Genomic DNA, 19,514 nt, shown 5'->3' with positions numbered 1-19,514 from the left:
CAAGAGTGAGTTAAACAATGGGCTCATGTATAATCAAACACAAAACAATGGAAAACATCTAACGTCAAAGTCCACTTTCATGAAAAATAATTTAGGAGCTAAAAGAAATACTAAACATAACACCAACTATGTATTACTCCTAAATAAATTATGTTGATCCATTAAAGTAATTCATTAATCAGGTAAATGTGATTAACTATTAACTTTTTTTCATGATTAAATATAGAGCGAAATATTGCTAAATGAAATATAATAGCAAATGTGGACTACAATAAAATGAAAAAAAGTTAAAAAGGTCTCTCTATCTCACATTAATTATATTCCCTTTTTCGGTAGCCATAATTAATATGACAGCATTTCCATCAATGAAACTAGGCTTTATATATTTTGTCTCAACCAAGCAATGATTTGCATGTTTCTCTAGCTCAATCGCAATCTGTTTCCTGGTGTAATCACTCTGTTTGCATGTCGTTGCTCATGATTTCTGTCAGTTTTTTTTACCATTGGTTTTTATGTATGAATTGTAATTAAAGTTCCTTTCTTTTTCACAAATTGGAATTGTATGTGCTCTTCGTCAGACCCTTTTAAATTTTCGCTTACTTTTTTATGAGCCCATTTGAAATTTACTGCAAAAGGTTGCAACTTTAGCTTGGTTATACGATTATTTGGTGTGTGGGGAATGGAAGAGGCAGGGCAGATAAAGAGGGCCTTGATTGATGCCACCGCCGGTGCAATTTCTGGTGCTGTTTCAAGAACTGTGACATCACCTCTTGACGTCATCAAGATTAGGTTTCAGGTACAGAGGCTTTTAGTGGATTTGATTTGCCTTCATTTTGTAGGAATTGAAGATTTGATCTCACATTGTTGGATACCTATTTTGATGGAATAGCATAGGAATTGTTATGGTTTACTGTATTTTGGTGGTCATGTTTAGGATCATACTCCTCAATTCTTGAAAATTAAGATGAAGAACACAGGAATTATTTGTATTACTATAAACTCATAGATGAAGGTTGTTAAATTTACAGGATAATGTTACCATATACAGGTTCAGCTGGAACCAACTACACAGTGGGCTTTGCCTCGCACAGATGTTTATGGTCCGTCAAAGTATACCGGTATGCTGCAAGCAACAAAAGACATCTTTCGGGAAGAAGGATTTTTGGTATTGCATTGCCTTTATGAATATTCTTATTGACATTTACAACCTGCTATGCCTTCTTTCATTTGTGTTTTTGACATGTAGGAATTTCCACTAACTATAGCTAGAGAGCAATCTTGACTTTAAAATTAACATGTAGTTAAGTCGTATAGTTTCCTCGTATCTCTTTCCTTATTCTGTATGTTAAACGCTCACCAATGGGATGTTGTGAATGAGGTGTATCGGTCGTTTTTCACTTTGGTGTTTTTCATATTTATGCCTAAGCCTTGTTCTCGACTTCTTGATTTCATCATTCCTTCATAGGGATTCTGGAGGGGCAACGTTCCAGCACTTCTTATGGTTATGCCGTATACTGCAATACAGTTCGCAGTTATGCAAAAGTTAAAGGCAATAGTTTCTGGCTCTTCCAACACAGGTTTGGTAATATACAATCTTATCCCTTGTCAATTCTTGCTTTTTCGTCGTATCATTTGATTTTGAAATGAGAAAAAAACTTTCGTCTTTGAGAACTGAAATTTCTGTTATAGCATTCTGCAATCTCCTTGCTGCAGAAAACCATCTGAGGATAAGTCCATACATTTCGTACATTAGTGGATCAGTGTCTGGATGTGCTGCCACTATCGGTTCGTACCCGTTTGATCTTCTTAGGACAATCTTGGCATCACAGGGGGAGCCAAAGGTGTTGATCCTGCACGTGCACCACAAGTAGCATTGTCGTTTTAGATCATTATTTTTGTGCATGTGTTGAAAGCATAGTAGAAGACAATTTTGTCAAAAACTGAAAAGATGATGTTCCCACAATCAGGTATATCCAAACATGAGGGCTGCACTTTTCAATATACTCGAAACTCGTGGGCTTCGCGGGTTGTATGCTGGATTGGCACCCACACTTGTTGAAATCGTCCCTTATGCCGGCTTGCAGTTTGGAACCTACGACACATTCAGGCGCTGGACTATGGTCTCTCTCTCTCTCTCTCTCCCTATTCATGCGAAGCTCGCTTGCTGACTATGATCGCCATGATTTACATGTACTGCAATGCTTGACGTGGTAGCTTATTCTTCTAGGCTTGGAAACAGAACAGATCACAATACCAGAGACTAGACCCTGGTGTTCTCACAGACGTTGAGGTTTCCATCTGTGGTTTAGCTGCAGGAATATGCGCTAAAGCCGTTTGCCATCCCCTTGATGTGGTGAAGAAGAGATTTCAGGTATAAAACCGTTTTCAACATTTGAAATCTCAATCATTCACAGTTGATACTGTCTTATGAAACTTGACTCGTAGGTCCAAGGCCTGCAGAGGGATCGGAGATACGGAGCTCGGGTGAGGCCTCGTGCATACCAGAACATCCATGATGCCATCGTCCAGATCCTACGCTCGGAGGGATCAGCCGGGCTGTACAAGGGCATTGTCCCATCAGTCATCAAAGCTGCACCGGCTACTGCTGTCACGTTTGTGGCCTTCGAGTACGCATCAAAATGGTTGAGGAATTGAAGTCCATACTTACATTAATCTTCGTCTCAACGACTGTTATTACATTGAATTGTGTATACCCATTTATTTTGGAAATATTAACTTTTAGGCATAGTAGTGAAAAAGAAAACAAGGGAGCCTCTCAAGTTTTTAGGCTCCAAACATTGTGTAATTCAAGAGCATCCTTTTTTTCCTTTATTAATTGTTTCAAAGAATATTTGTTACTACTGTTACAATGTCCAGTTCTCACCTCTAGAAGATCTATGCCTCGTACAGAAAAGATAGTAGTAATCAAAAACTTCAACCATGAAGCTCTTAGAAGAAGAAAAAAAGTGATCATTCTTGATCATTTTTAATTTTAGGGTCATCCTCTGGAGGAAGAGATACAAACTGGAGGATATTTTGAACCTGTGCAACATCGATCCGGAACCGTTTGGCAATTTGGCCAGCATCCATGGGACCATCGTGTTCATCCGACTTGCCCTCGTGCAAGAGAATGATTTGGCGCAGCTGTGCTATCTTCAGTGTTCCAGGTGGCGCAGACCGATCCTCGTACCTGCCAGATTCGGGTTTTGTATTCCGTAGTTTTGGCAAAGGCCTTTTGTAACTCTCCACCACAGAGGCCTGTCAAAACAGCCCGGAAACAGGGCAATGTTAGATTTCACATAAATATATCAGTCATCGGTTGTATTAGTAGTGAACGATGGTCAAAGTAAAAGGAATTTAATAAGAGCAAATTGGTGCATTTTCTATAAACAGTAGATCTTGAAGAATAATTTAGCTTGTGTCATGAAGGCCATTACTAGAAGAGACACAAGAGTCGGAGAAGAGAACGGGTAGCTTAAGATCTTATAACACAATTAAAAGCAACGTCATGTTTCCGGAGATTTTTTTTTTCGGTTTACCAAGGGTATCCATCGATAGGCCAATGACTATTCACCGCGCTGATTTGTAGGCACCTCAATAGGTGGGACAGTTGGCCCAAGGATTTAAGGATGCTTCATATCCTAAGGCAGGGATCGATCTCCTGACCATTTGGTTAGGGATGGACGAGTCCCATGCCACTTGACCACACCCCTCGGGTTTAAATTGCTGTTTCTGAAGATTCTAAATTGATGTTCTAGCATGCGATCTGAGTTTAACTAAAAAATAATATTAATGTGATGAATAAGTAAGAGTGTGTATAACGAGTTCGGATCCTTACCTCGCCCATCTCAAGCTTTCCTCCAGGCTTTGCTTGAATTCTACCCACCATTTGGCTGAGCATGGAATCATACTGTGGGTCTCGATCCTCGAGGACATTTTCTGGGTTCACTCTTGATACACCCTCTTGAAAGAGTCATAAAACGAATACATAAGGTTATTACCAACTAGATAAAAGACACTTATGACAATGTCTAAGCTATGACTTCTGACAAAGTTAGTAGCTGTATTCCGCTTGATTTTTCCATCCGCAAAAGATTCCCCAACCTCTTATCTAGCAATATATGTGTGTGTATTGGTGTTAACTCTACTTTACGACAAGATGCTGTTATCTACGTTCACAACGAAGAAGTTAGAAGGTATCGACTTCTAATTTCCCATCTGCAAGAAAACAACTCACCAACCTCCTGTCCAACTCTACTTCACGACCCAACATGTTCTTATCTAAATGCATAATGCTGATGAAGAAGAAAGGAGAAGGATTCTCCAACCTCTTATCTAACTCTATATTTACATGTTTATCAACCAACTCTACCTATAACCCGAGATGCCTCTTATCTAAGCCATGACGCTGATGAAGCAGGAAGACTTGTATTATCCTTTTTGCCAGTGAAAGACTATCTCACAATATGTATATGTGTGATTATTGGAAGTATCAGCTCTACTTCATAACAAGACTACAAAAAAAGCAATAAAATTGTTATGAAATTTTTCTAGTCAAATCCAATACCCTTTGTTTGTTATCTAGCTATTCCTATCGGATGAAAGCCAGTGCATCGCTTCTTAGCTAAATAAATTTCTTGTTTTTGAAGAAAATAAATAATGAAAATCTCGACACTAATTCTAAAGCCAAAAACTATGATGAAGGAGATGCAACAACATTTAATCAAAAATCAAATGTGCATAAATTAGAAAACTTCACATATCATATTTCTTTCTTTTCGCCTCATACTAGGAAGAATCCTTGCTCATGCTACTAGGCATTTCTGATTGGTAAAATCAGCAAACATCACCATGAATTCGAAATTCTATGACCTTAAAAAATAAAAACGATGAGCTGAAATTTTGGAAATGCAACTAAAATGAAGTAATGAAAAGTAAGAGAATTACCAGAAGCTTGGGTGATGTCAGCAGTTGGGTGTTTTTCAAGGGGAAAAGAAGAAGAATCGGAATGTGGAGGTGGAGCCGGTGGGCGCTCAATGGGTTTCCGGAGCTGCGGCGGCGTCGTACCAATTCTTCCAGTTGCTCGACGAAATGCCTGACCCATATTTGTCAGAGAAATTGATGTTTGGGGTGAGAATGGAGTATACTTTTGTATTGGGCCTTCAGTTAGTGGGTTGAAATTGTAGGCCCATCAACAATCGGAATATTGTTGTCCCATCCATATAACTTTGCTTGATTTTGTTTCATCGGTTAGAGTGTTTATTTGATTGTCTCATTGGAACTTACTCCCTCCGTTCCAAGGAAGATGACCCATTTTTTAGGCGGCACGGGATTATATGCAAATTTATTTTGTGTATTGAGAGGAGAGAATAAAGTAAGAGAGAGGGAATAAAGTAGAAATAAAGGCGTTTCCATTTTAAGTAATGGGTCATCTTAGTTGGGACAAACTAAAAAGGAAAGTGGGTCATCTTCAATGGGACGGAGAGAGTACTCTTTTTCGTCAGCAAATAGGAGTCCACATTCATTTTTACTATAAATGGTAATAGGGCCTCCACTGACCCATTTCACTCACATTTCATTTAAAACTAATATATATAAATAGGACTCACATTCCACTAGCTTTTTTCCATATTCCTTTCTTAACATTTCTTAAAACTCGTGCTGCCACGAAATATGACTTCTAATAGCAGACGGAGGAAGTAATTTCCAAATTGAGGCAAAGTTTATGGCTACAGATGAATTTATTATAAAGTTGAACTCCCTCTGGCTCATTAAAAATGAAACGTTTTCCTTTTTAGTTCGTTCCATTAAAAATGAAACATTTCTAAAAATGGAAACAATACTCTCTCTATTTTTTCTTCTCTCTTACTTCTCTCTCTTCATTAACTCACAAAACAATACTACATAAAATCTTGTGCCGAAAAGCAAATGTTGCATATTTAAAGGGACGGATGGAGTATTATCTCTCCCATAAAAAAATATCTCATTTCTCTTTTTAAGATTGTTCTAGTAAAAATATCACATTCTTATATTCAGAAAAAGTATTTCTCACATTAATATATAAAATTATATTCACTTTCCACTTAATACTCACAACAAAATTGGTCAAATATCACAACGAGATACTCATTCAAGGATCACAATAAAGTCAAGTTGAAAACTAAACACAACCTTAGACCCAGTTTGATTCAATATGTTGCTGAGTTTCTCTTGTGGTGTTGATACACTAGTACGTATTTATTGTATTGAAATACTACTTGAGTGGCGTATATTTTTATTGGGAGCATGCTTAATGTAGGATTTTTGTATTTTTGTATCATTCAAGAAACATCTCTGAGGAGTAAAAACATTTTTTTGTCATGTTTTTGATTTGTTGCATTTTGCACTGATCGTTTTTATAAAATACATCAAATAAGAAAGTTCAATTGTATGAAGCTAATGAAGGCTCTCATGACTTTAAGGATTTCAATAGACTTACTGTTGTTGAACGATCTTACTTCTTCTGATTTAATATCTTATATAGGGCAAAATTTAGGAAATGTCATAGATGATAGTACAAAATCGAGTAAGCGCATTAAAACAAAGATAAAATTAAGCTTATGCCGCAAGCGATGAGACAAAATTGAGTAAACGAACACTTTTACATATTACATATTCTGATGTTCAGTGTCACATGGATAAGTGAGGTATAATTTCGGTTGTCATGTCAATCGGGGCGGAGCCAAGAATTGATGTGAGGAGGGGACAAAGTGTAAATAAATATTGAAGTACTGAGAAGGGCATTTAAGGAAAATTAAAAATAAGTTAATAAATTTAAAGAAAATTTGCATGGATATAAAATTTTGGGGGCTCCGCCCGTGATGTCAATATTCTGATCGTCGGAATAATTTATGTGACATTTTTTTCCAAAAATAATTGAGATATATTTTTCAAATAATTGCTAAAAAAAATTCTAGTCTCTCCCGTTGAATAAACTGTAAAGAGAATCTTGGTCAATTTAATAATGCTACTCAATATATATATATATAGAGAGAGAGAGAGAGTTGTGATCAATGTCGAACTCTTCTTAAAGACCGAACTAGAGATCAAATTTGGGCCACTCATTTTTCTTAATCTTATGGTTATGATTAATTTAGAATTTATTTAATATTTTATTAAATAAAAACTTTTTTAATTTATTTTTAAATTTTTTTTAAAATTTAAAAAAAATATTTATTTTTTTTAAAAAAAATTTTTAAAATTTTTTTTAGAATTTTTTTTTATTCGATAAAAACTTGCTGGAGTAAATAATGAATTATATTCACTACATAATAAACTAAATAAATGTATGTTATGAAGTAATTTTTCGCATTCATTATATACTGAATTTAATTATGTCATAACACATTATGAAGTAATAAAATAATAAAATGAAGTAATAAACTAATGAAATGAAGTAGTAAACTAATGAAATGAAGTAATAACATAACTGAATGAAGTAATAAACTAACGAAATGAAGTAATAACATGACTGAATGAAGTAATAAACTAGCGAAATGAAGTACTAAACTAATAGAATGAAGTAATAACATGATTGAATGAAGTGATAAACTAACGGAATGAAGTAATAACCATAAACCCAACTGAAAGATAATTATGTCATAACACATTATGAAGTAATAAACTAATGGAATGAAGTAATAACATAACTGAATGAAGTAATAAACTAACGGAATGAACTAATAAGTAACAGAATGAAGTAATAACATGAATAAATGAAGTAATAAACTAACGGAATGAAGTAATAGCACGACTAAATGAAGTAATAAGCTCATAACAATAACATGACTGAATGAAGTAATAAACTAACGGAATGAAGTAATACCATAAACCCAACTGAAAGATAATTATGTCATAACACATTATGAAGTAATAAACTAATGGAAAGAAGTAATAGCATGACTGAATGAAGTAATAAACTAACGGAATGAAGTATTAAACTAATAGAATGAAGTAATAACATTAATAAATGAAGTAATAAACTAATTGAATGAAGTAATAGCACGACTGAATGAAGTAATAAGTTCATAACATACATTCATTTAGTTCATTATGTAGTTAATATAGTTCATTATTTACTCCATCAAGTTTTTATCGAATAAAAAAAAAATAAAAACTAAATTTAAAAAAAAATAAAACAAAAAAGTAAAAAAAATTAAAAAAATAAATAAAAAAATTGAAATTAAAAAAATTAAATTAAATTAAAAAAAATTAAAAAAAACGTTTTTATTTAATAAAATATTAAATTAATTGTAAATTAATCATAACCATAAGATTAAGAAAAATGAGTGGCCCTAATTTGGTCTCTAGTTCGGTCTTTAAGGGTGGATTTGTGGTTAATAGGACTCTCTCTCTCTATATATATATATATAATATTAAATTAATTGTAAATTAATCATAACCATAAGATTAAGAAAAATGAGTGGCCCTAATTTGGTCTCTAGTTCGGTCTTTAAGGGTGGATTTGTGGTTAATAGGACTCTCTCTCTCTCTCTCTATATATATATATATAGGGGCATGTTAGGATGCCACCATCCCTTAAAATAACACCATACCACCATTTCTAGCCAATCATTTGTACACGTGGACGAATAATAAGCTGCCACGTGGCAAAAAAAAATCTGAAAAAAGACGGGCAGCAATGTGCTGATCTTTATACAACAATTTTTCTTGAACAATGATATCCGACATACTATACAACAATCTATAGATTGTTGTGTAGTGTTTGTAATATTGCTTTGTGTAACGTTTATAATATTGCGTATAAGCGGTGTCACGTTGTCATTTTAAGAGGGGTTGTCATTTTAACACAAACCTATATATATATATATATATATATGTAGGGGAGTGATCAATTGCTAACTTTCTTAAGTTGCTAACTCATCAAACGCAGTGTATTAAAAATGTCAACACAATGACATTAAAATGTCAACACATAATTTTGTTGAACTTCAATATAATATGTTGATATTATGTGTTGACATTTTGATGTCACTGTGTTGACATTTTTAATACACTGTATTTATGAGTTATCAGAGTTAGCAATTTAAATAGTTAGCAATATAACACACCCCTATATATGTATATATCAATCAAGGGGTGTGATCAATTGCTAACTTTCTTAAGTTGTTAACTTGCTAACTCATCAACGCAATGTATTAAAAATGTCAACATGATGACATTAAAATGTCAACACATGATTTTGTTGAACTTCAATATAATGTGTTCATATTATGTGTTGACATTTTAATGTCACCGTGTTGATATTTTTAACACACTGCATTGATGAGTTAGCAGAGTTAGCAACTTAAATAGTTAGCAATATAACACACCCCATCAATCAACGTGCATGTGGAAATAAAAAGTTGAGCTCATTTTTACGCTGTATTCTTGCATCAAAATTCAAAACCAACTAAAAAAGTAAATTAATTTCTCAATAATTGTATAATAAATTATTAGAAGTATGAATAAAAGTATGATAAGGAAGTTTGTCTCCTTGCATGCATGAATGCATTGACTGTGGACGTAAATATTACACAAATATTATCAAATACTGCAACAAAGGCATAACAATTGCTTCCTTATTAACACTTAAGTCATTTATTACTGTGCAGCAAAATGTAGTTTACTGATGGATTCTCTCATAACAGATTTCTAGTTAACAGTAATATTACACTGCTCCTCATCAGAAAAAGGAAGGAAAAAAATGGAAATTAATACTGCAATTATCAACTACTATCAACTATCATTATCATATGATCATCAATCACAGCAAAAACTCAAACTATAAGGGTAAAAGAGAAGACAAGAAGAAGAAGAAATTTGCTACCACACCCCTTGTCACATAGCCATGATTCCTCAAGGATTCCCTCACATCCATATTCATCTCTTCAGGCCTTGAGGATGAATGGAAGCATATGTGCCATCAGCATGAACTATCTCTGATCATCAAGAATCACTACCTAACATCGTTTCACTGAGAATCAAGAATTTCAACGAGAACCATCCATCTTTGTTACGGGAAGCAAGAATTTATACCATGTTTTCCTGTTTCTGGTGTTTCAGACAAGAACTCGATATAGAACTGTTTTAGAAAATAGCTTCTTAATTATGAGCTCAGGCTGCTGCTAACTCACTGTCTGGGAGCTCATCGTCCTGGTTGTATGCTTTCGAAGTACCACTTGTACTTGCAGCTCTATCAGCTTCCGCTATTTGGGAAGAAGATTCTCTCATCTGTGAAGGTGAAGAAGCCATGGAACTGCTGGGAGATTCACTTGGACCAGGCCAGACACGGGATTTCTGTGAAGGTCTTGGTGGTGCATCACGCGAGCTCGTGTCCCTACCCTTTCTCTTCCGGCTTATACTCAGATACCCACCTGCTACAGCCTCCAACGCCCGAGTTGTCGGAGGACGATACCTCGTGCTCAACCTCCGTGTGTTCGCAACACATTGCTGCTCGGAACTAGCCTCAACAGGTGAAGGTGCTGGTAAACCATGGCTATCTGGCTGGACCAGCTGGTTATTCGGCAGATTTGGAGTGAGGACGTTATTCTCAATTTCCAGTGATACGTGAGGCAGGTTCAGATCAATCAACAACTGAGGTTGAGGGAATTCAGTGCTCTCACTTGGACTACCTCTTGATGAGCTGGCAGACGACAACTTATCCTGCCACAAGCCAAGTTGAGTCGTCTCGTTAGACTCGTGCCCACCTGAGGAGCTGCAAGACACCCTGTTTTCCAATCTAGGCGCGGTGGAGGTCGAGTGAGGGTGGAGAAGCACTCCATCTCCAGCTTCTTCATGAGTTTTTCCACTTAATTTCCTGCACCGTTTGCTAGAGGGAACGATATTTTCGATGTAGCCTTGTTTCTGCTTCCGGCTTGGAACAGGTTTCGAGACCTTTCGAGGTTTCTGGTTGTCATTTGAATCCTTCTTTCTCTTTGGGTGGGCCGCTGGTTTGCCATCATCACGATTTTTTCTGCTAGCAAGCTTCTTCGGCCCAGATTTACACGTCATATCAGATTCAGCCATATTTTCCTCTACAGGTGCATCTAGAGAGATCATAATGCTTGATATTTCTCGAGGAAGGGTCCTCAGCTCTCTTATCTTTCCATCGGAGAGGCCCGTATCCACCACTGTGAATTTGATAGCATCCATGCTGCGATTGGGAGTCCGAGGCTGCAGATACGAATGCCGCTGCCTTGAAGGCAGATGGTTCTCGTCTTCCTCCATCTTCACATCGCTGCTCCACTCATCTTTCTCCATGTTCTGGCCGCCATTGGCTTCCTCATTGTCGAGCTCAATCAGGCCAGGATCTTTCGCAACTTTGCTCAGCACGTCAGTGACAGAGTCAAAGTAGTGATCGCCCTTTACCAGCTTCCTTCTTGAGAATTTCTTAACACCGGGAAGAAGAAAAACCAAAAACTTGGAACCAGCAATGTAACCCTGGTTTTGGGGCTGCTCCGAATGCCAGCCTCTTGCCAGCAAACGAGGCCAAACGGCCTCCCAGAACAGGTCATTGGAACGAGCTTTGCTCAGCCTGTAATCTCCGCTCAAGAATTTGATGATTTCAGCAGTTGTCAGCGCGGAGCATGCTTTTCCTGCTGGTATCTCTGAACGGGTCACATGGTTCGACCTCTGAGGTTCCAAGGCCATCCCGGTCAGGTCTTGTTTGCCCAAACCAACACCAACAGCTTCTACAATGAGGTCCAACCCCACTGTAACCTTCAGAGAAGAGACATAGTCGACTAATGATATTTTGTCTTCTCCAAATGTTTTAGAGACCTATGAACAAATCAAGGAACGAACTTCAGCAAAATTCAAACACTTGAGGTGTTCACTTTGGATGATAGCTCTATATAAAAATAATGTAGCCTATGCACTGCATACTTTTTTGGATCATGAAATCCTTCAAATACTTGTTCCAATATATCGTAAAATCCAATTTATCAACCATGTGAACACCCTATATAAGCATTATAGAACTACCACAGCCTTATTCATATCCATCAAGATTGTTTATTCTATAAATTCTTTACTTAATCTCATCTTGATTTTATTTTTCTATTGCAAACACAAAGAAGCATTCGCATATTCAAACCTCAGAAAATCAAGAAATACGATTTGCAGCTATTAGTAAAACAAAATCTAAATTACCTCGAGTAAAGCACTTTTGCATTCTTCAGAGACTCTAGAGAGCAACCTAGACAAGAACTCCTGCTGCCTCGACCCTGAGAATATCCTCTGCCCATAAACACATTTCTTGCTCTTCGACTTCTGGCCTTCTGACCATCTACGGTATGCATCAGAGCCATAAAATTCTCCGTAGTAGAACAAGAGGATTGCACCCATCCCTTTACTTCCAACGAACCGCCTCACTTCAACAAAGTTCTTATCAAACAAGTATAAGGCGAGGAGGAAACTAGCTTTTTCAGCATCATTCCATCTTTCACTGGGTAATCCGGGAACCAGACGATGACCTTCATCAATGCACATTGGTATATTCTCTACAACTGGTAAACTCTTTACTTCCCCCTTCACTGAATTGTGTGAAGGTTCACTATCACCATTGCGCAAAGTCCCCATTTCAATCACATTCTTATGAGATGGATGTCTGAACCCCTGAACAGTTTGAGGGCCATCACTTTTCCCAAGATCAATCCAAATTAGTGGTATTGACAACCCCATGAAGAAATCTTGGAGGGAATGGTGTCCAGTTTCAGTGTAGGGCATGTGAATGGGCTTTCTAGTTAGTGGAGGAAGCTCGGCCTGATACTCATCTCCTATACGCGGAAGAATATCAGGCTCCCCAAATTCCTTGCCCGCAGCATAACAATCTGACTGAGTTTGAGGAAAGGTGTTGGCTGTAGCAGAGTCGTCATATTCCTTAACAGAAATGCCATCAACGCAACCTCCATTCTGATGTCGAGCAAATGAAGACATCTGCCAACTAAATCAACAGAACTTTCATTAGGGCTTAAGGTATTAGTTTCTTCTCATGGGGGTAAATTAAATCGAAGTGAGAGAGCGAGAGAGAGATTGCTTGTTGCTTAGAGAGAGAGAGAGGGCGATTGCGTTGTTGCTATATTACTTAATTTTATTTCTTCCTAATATATTGTTGTTAAAAAGAGATGGATGAGGAGAAAATGACCATTTTAAAGAGCATATGAGAGATATACACCAACTCGCGACGGTAGTGCGTGAAGTGGACGCGTTTGTTTATTTTTTTTTAAGATTATGATTGAGTAGAGATGTTAATCGGCCTAACCCATCGGGCTATTCGGACCTAAAAACTTTCGAAAATATTCTATTGTATTTAAATTTTCTCTATAAAATTATTTTAAATTTTAGATATTTTTCTCTTCTTAGTTTTAGAATCTTATAAAATCTTCAAACTTTCATAGTTTTCTTCAATAATAATTGGAGAGAAGCACTTCATCTCGATCAACTACAATATAAACAAAGATAAATCAAAATTAAACCAATCAATTTGAATTAAAGCTTGTGTTTGTATCATTATTTTGACACTATTCATAATTAATTTCTGATGAAAATTAAAAATCATGTCTTAAATTATTATTAAAATGATTATTTTTACATTGTTCATTAAAATCATTATTAAATTATTATTAAAATAATAAATATATTGAGATTTTGATAGATTAGTTGTTAATTTTGTATTGATTGACTTTAGTTGGGTAAGACTGACAGATGATGGGACGATAAAATAATGAGTCGAGGTGGAACTTGAAAGTTGATAGTGTGGGACCGATTGAAAAAGTATAGAATGAAGATTGAAGAAGACTAATGATTGTGTCACTTGAAATTCAATCATACAAAAGACCCCTAAAACTTAATTTTTAATTAAAAGTTGCAACGCCGGGCCGACCCGCAACCCGTTCGGGCCAACCCGTTTAACCCGTTTTGTATTCGGGTTACAAAATTATAGCCCTAACCCACTAATTTCACCTGGCTATTCGAACTGACCCACGGGTTTCGGGTTGAATTGACACCCCTAGATTCGAGTATAGAAAATAGTCTCTTCTTCCCATTCAAGATGACCATCTTTCCTTTTTTGGTTGTCCAATCAAGATGGTCACTTTCTAATTTTGAAAATAACCTCTTCTCTCCTCTCCTCGTTAAAATATTCAACTACCTTTTTCTACTCTATTTTATTCTATCTAACAACACTTCATAAAATCTCGTGTCACTTAAGAATGTGGCCATCTTGAGTTGGACGGAGGGAGTATACTACTTCTTCAATCCTCCAAAAATAGAAATTTTTTAACGCCACAGATTTTAATGTAAATTGATAAAGTAAAAGATAGATAGAAAGAAAAGTGGGTTAATAGAAAATGGATCTCACCCATTAGAGAGAGGTTGATGATTTATTTCTCACTAATGGGTGGAATCCATGTCTATCTGAATATTAAAATATTTTTAATAATAGAAAAGTGGGTTAATATTTTCTAAAATACTGTATTAAAATATTTTTTATTATATTTGATTATGAGACTTTTTAACGATATGTTATCTTGAATGATAAACATATATTCAATTACCGTTCTTTTAGAGGTTGATGATTTTATGTGGAAATATTCAGATATAGTTCGTTATCTGTGCTATTCTGCTAGATTGATTGTCTTGTTAGTCTACCTACTAGACACGGGGTAAATTTCACGAACTGTTTTTATTTAGGTTTCGTATCTTCTTTTCATAGATTAGACAAGCCCTTCCCTTGCGATTGTGTGTAAACCCAAGAATCTAGATTAAATTTAGGCCACTTCATAGACCCTTTTGCCCCTCAAATTCCCTTCTTTGTTGTTTCGTCCCCAACCTAAATTCAAGTGAGAGTTGCACAACCTGAGTTCTTGAATTTTCGGCCAAAAGAAGGAGCCCGATTGAAAGAGCAGGTTTACGTGCAAGGTGTTCAACTAGTCAGGAGGGTGCCTAGACCTAGTCGTGTCATTGGGTCTGTGCCTAAAACCTGTTATCAAAACATCAACCCACTTCTACTGGCTAGTATAATGAAGTAAATGATCGATCCCACACAGATGGATGTAGGCGAGATACACTTGTGACGGCAATCTGGAAGGGTTGGTTAGCTACCACGCTTTTGGGGCTGAGTAACTAGACTAAATCTAAACCAAGCTACGCTTATCCTGACCAGTAGAGCTGTAATTATAACATGTTGAGGTTGTTACGTGCATACAAGATTTGTTCTCCTAGTGTTCATGTGAAAAGTGGGAACTTACTAAAAATGGCTAGACAAAAGGTAAAGGGAATAAAAGGACACGCTGGCTGTCTAACTTAGTAGGATCAGCAGGAAAAGCTAAAAAGCAAAAAGACAAGAGGTAACACGTGGCTAAACGCAATAAGTGGTCCCGAGTTCAAATGGCGTCGTTGTCTTCCTCACCAAGTAACATGAAAATGCAGAGTGCATATTAGAGCTTGAAATAAACTCACGGAACCTTCAGATCTGGACCTGAACTTTAAAAATCGAATGACTAAACATGCAAAACTCTACGTTTGTGTGCACTGGCTAACATGCAAAATGACAAGTACGAAACTTAATAGATCTCATGCATTTTCGAAGATTAAACTTGCGGAACTTCGTAGAAAAGGGAGTAATCACCATATCTACTTCTTAAACATATTCAACATGAAAAGGAAAGATCGAACGTTAAATCTAACTAACTAGGCAGAAAGAAACTTAACAAGGCTGAAACACGAAACAAATAAGCATAAAACTTCCACTACAACGAGATTCAAGGCACAAAGTGTTCAAATCAGAATAATAGCTCAAATCCACTTCGGATGCAAAGATAATAAAAGTAGAACTAGCAAAACATAAAACTAAATAAGCTAAGATTGTTTTGTGGATCCTTGAAGAACTTCTAACAACGGTGGCTGGTTGGAACGACGGTGACTCCCCTTCGGCAAGTCTTCAGGCGGTGTATGAACCAGTGAGCGAGGAATGAGAAGAACAGTGAAGCTAGCCTCCAAAAACGTAAAACTAGTGATTTTCTTGTGAATTCGAAAATCCCTTTTCTCTTCATGTGGCCTTTTATTTTTATAGGGTGGCTTGCCCTAATCCCTAGGGCAATCTTCTTGTTCTGAAATGACATCCTTGCCCCCTTCAATAGTTGGTCGTTTCCTAGCAATCCTTTTTCTTCTCCAGCTCGAGCTCTGTGGCATGCATCCTGGTCAGTGTTGCACCCTTTTAGCATCCTTTCCACCTGAACTTCCTTCGATCACTCTCCTGACATGTATATCTTCCTGCACATCTTAGCAACTTTCTTACAATATATCGATTGCATCATACTAACCAATAACCAAGGCCTAGAACACGACTTATCACTGATCATGCAGGTCACATTCACACCCCTCTTCATCGTCGTGGTAGTACTCCCTCCGTCCCAAGTTACTTGCGTCGTATTCCATTTTGGGTTGTTCTAAGTTACTTGCGTCTCAAGTAACGTGGGATGGAGGGAATATTATTCACCCCTGATTGCCCAACCCATCAGATCCGGTCTTTGTGGAACGAGAGAAACATTGCAACAACCATGACAAACCAATTAACCAAGAATAAGGTGATGTTGCCTATTCCCCCTCAATTAGCTTCCTTTTTGTGATGATCTTTTCACAAATTATGTTCTCGATTTTGCATTGATTGCTCGATATTTGAAGGAATTTGCATTGAAGACTAGTTTCGGTGAATCTTTTTCTCAACCTTTTTCTCGAATTTGCACTGACGGTTAGTTTCAGTGAATTGTCTGCTTGATTTTTTATTATTGGATTTGCATTGAAAGGTAGTTTAAGTGAATTTATTCCTTGAATTTAAACAAGTTGAAATCTTAATATTTCACTTATTTGGTTTCAATTACGAATGTTATTGTTGTTTAACTTGATTCTACTAAATCTAGTGCTACATTAGAGCCCAGATTTACGCTACAAGACAGTTAGGTATCTTTGATTTGGTTTCCTCAGGAATTTTCCTAGGCAAATGAATTTTAGTTCTATATTTCTATTTTTATTTTTATGCTTCATAATTCAATCTTTATTCCTTTTACACCCTTGTTAGGTTTCATATAGGTGAAAAGAACTATCAAACTTCATGCTAGTGTTGGAAAATATAATTAGGAACTATTCCCTCTGTCCACAAACAATAGTCTCATTTGTGGACGGCACGAGTTTTAATGAGAAATTGGTAAAATAAGAGAGAGAAGGAGAAAAAGTGGGTAAAGTAAGAGAGATATAGAGAAAAAGTGGGTAAAGTAAGAGAGATATAGAGAAAAAGTGGGTAAAGTAAGAGAGATATAGAGAAAAAGTAGGTAAAGTATGAAAGAGATGAGAAAAAGTGAGAAAAGTATGAGAGATAAACTTTTCATTTTAAGTAATGAGACTATTTTTTATGGACATCTCAAAATGAGACTATTTTTCGTGGACAGAGGAAGTATATAATTAAGAACTATCAATTGAATATGTTAATTATTGTTTAAGCTCGAAGGCTGTTCTCGTCCTTGTCGAGGGAGATGCCAACCATCTCTCTTTTCTACGAACACAAATATGTTGACTATTCTGATGTTACATTCCCAAATATTTTGGAAGAATAGGCTTCATTGCTTTAGGTAGAGATGCATATATGATAAGTCTCGTTCTCGGCCTTGGTTACTGGTCAAGATAACGTGCTTAATTGGATAATATTTGCAAAAATAGTTGCTAAAGTGTGCAGGATGAGGTACTAAGTCAGGAGGAAAGGGTCGGAAGAAATTCAGGTGAAAAGAATGCAGAAAGGGTGCAATACTAACCAAGATGCACACCATGAAGCTTGAGCTCAAGATGGAGTGAATTGCTACAAAAGATCATCTATCTAGAAGGACAGAATCGTCAACTCAAGAGAAGGAGCAACTAGGAGCAACCCTAGGGATTGGGGCATGCCGCCCTATAAATAAAAGATAACATTGAAGAAACATGTTCATGCTTAGACCATTTTTTAGATTAGCTCCACTGCACTCTCTTAGATAGCTTAGGTAGTTAGTTAGTTAGCTAGCTGGTATTCACTTTTAGATTAGCCACCTGTCGGGAAAAGGAGTCCATCATTCATTCCATCCAGATTGTCGCTGTAGACCAGAAGTTTGTTTAGTTTCCGAGGAGCCATAAATCTTGTACTTGCTTTGTTTTATGTTTTCTTAAGTTTCAGCACATGTTTTACTTGCATTTAACTTGGATTCCAGTAGCTATTTCAGTTAGAACATCTTTTGGGTGGTAATCTTGAATGCAATGAAGTCTCTTATGATTTTATTTTGTGTTTCAGCTAGCATATGATTTTCTTTTAGCCTAATTAGATAGATTCAGCAGTGTTACGTTGTTTTTCGTTGTTTACAAGCTTGAATCTGCCTATTGAAGTTAGATCTAGTTTTTCTTCATGTTTTAATCGGTCATTTCTCTCTTGATTCATAGATCTGAGTTTTTGCTTAATTCTCGCCACCCTGCATGTTAGTCAGTTTATGCATTACGTTACAGTCTGCATGATTTAGTAGCTCTAGTTTAATTTCTCGCCTAGGTCTAGATTTTGTGTCTTGATTTTGAGTTAGATTTGAGTTGTTGAGTTTGATTCCGAGCATGCATCCATGGAGGTTTGATTTTTCGGTCTTTTTCGTTGCTTAGTGAAGAAGACAACATCTTAGCCTAACTCTGGGACCACTTTGCTGTTTTTTACTTTTATCCTTTCACTTTTTCAGCTTTGCAGCATGTCCAAGTACAAGTTAGCCAGCATTGTCCGTTATTCCTTTCACTTTTGTCTATCCATTTATAGTAATATTTCACTTTTCATATGCACACTAGTAGTCCAGCTTTCACCTTCACGTACACATCTTGCTACACGAAGCATCTAGTTATTTACTGGTCAGGATCGGTAGAGTCCCATTTTATTTCACCTCTAGTTAAAACCCAACCCGAAAGTGTGTTAGCAAACCAAACCTTCCAAAATGTCATCGCAAGTGTATAACATCCACATCCATCTTTGAGGGATCAATCCTTTACTCCGCTATACTAGCAAGTAGAAGTGGGTTGAGGATTTTGATAGGGAAGATAGACACAGATCCAACGACACGACAAGATCTAGGTACCCTCCAAGCCAGTTGAAGCACACACGCAAACGAGCGTCTAGTCTAACTTTCTTTCACTATGGTTTATGGTTCGGGCGGTTAACTGCGAAATTGTAACCGGCAGTTATGGTTCCGAACCGAAACCGTGATATTTATATAGAAATGAAACAGTCACTTTGGAAACCGTGGGATGTTTCAGGATCCAAGATTTCAAAAACCAAAACCGTGCCGGAACTGTGAAAAACTGCCGGAAAACTATGAAATCGAGCCAGAGCCGCAACAAAACCATCGAAAACCGGCACCGTGAAAAACCATAAAAAACCACTGGAAAATCGTCGGTTCAAAACCAAAAATGAAACCGAAACTTGT

The 19,514-nt window shown here is 36.6% G+C and overlaps 3 protein-coding genes and 1 non-coding gene across 11 annotated transcripts; 1 reads left to right on the top strand and 3 right to left on the bottom strand.

Moving 5' to 3' along the window:
* Positions 1-366: 366 nt before the first annotated feature.
* On the top strand, positions 367-2,861 carry LOC125203301 (mitochondrial thiamine diphosphate carrier 2-like). 8 transcript variants are annotated; one of them, XM_048101648.1, is made up of 7 exons: positions 367-796; positions 1,049-1,118; positions 1,466-1,582; positions 1,714-1,841; positions 1,968-2,120; positions 2,228-2,371; positions 2,446-2,832. In XM_048101648.1, exons 1-7 carry the CDS (start codon positions 680-682, stop codon positions 2,653-2,655), a joined length of 939 nt encoding a protein of 312 aa, XP_047957605.1. In that variant the 5' UTR covers positions 367-679; the 3' UTR covers positions 2,656-2,832. The 8 variants fall into 8 exon arrangements, with proteins under 8 accessions (XP_047957605.1, XP_047957582.1, XP_047957576.1 ...); XM_048101625.1 differs by having other exon boundaries at positions 1,049-1,165; positions 1,466-1,577; XM_048101619.1 differs by having other exon boundaries at positions 1,049-1,165; positions 1,466-1,577; positions 1,690-1,841.
* Positions 2,807-5,144, bottom strand: LOC125203350. The gene is made up of 3 exons (XM_048101677.1): positions 4,948-5,144; positions 3,839-3,963; positions 2,807-3,258 (listed from the first exon to the last, which is right to left on the bottom strand). Exons 1-3 carry the CDS (start codon positions 5,102-5,104, stop codon positions 2,971-2,973), a joined length of 570 nt encoding a protein of 189 aa, XP_047957634.1. The 5' UTR covers positions 5,105-5,144; the 3' UTR covers positions 2,807-2,970.
* A 4,602-nt stretch (positions 5,145-9,746) lies between these two features.
* On the bottom strand, positions 9,747-12,981 carry LOC125190736. The gene is made up of 2 exons (XM_048088152.1): positions 12,193-12,981; positions 9,747-11,820 (listed from the first exon to the last, which is right to left on the bottom strand). Exons 1-2 carry the CDS (start codon positions 12,976-12,978, stop codon positions 10,156-10,158), a joined length of 2,451 nt encoding a protein of 816 aa, XP_047944109.1. The 5' UTR covers positions 12,979-12,981; the 3' UTR covers positions 9,747-10,155.
* Positions 12,982-17,460: 4,479 nt separating this feature from the next.
* On the bottom strand, positions 17,461-17,600 carry LOC125202903. The gene has a single exon (XR_007173234.1). It is a non-coding gene; the product is annotated as a U6atac minor spliceosomal RNA (small nuclear RNA).
* Between the last annotated feature and the right edge of the window lie 1,914 nt (positions 17,601-19,514).

The sequence above is a fragment of the Salvia hispanica genome, chromosome 1, assembly GCF_023119035.1.
Source record: "Salvia hispanica cultivar TCC Black 2014 chromosome 1, UniMelb_Shisp_WGS_1.0, whole genome shotgun sequence".
Taxonomy (NCBI): Eukaryota; Viridiplantae; Streptophyta; class Magnoliopsida; order Lamiales; family Lamiaceae; genus Salvia; species Salvia hispanica.
This window is presented reverse-complemented; position numbering and strand designations above follow the sequence as displayed.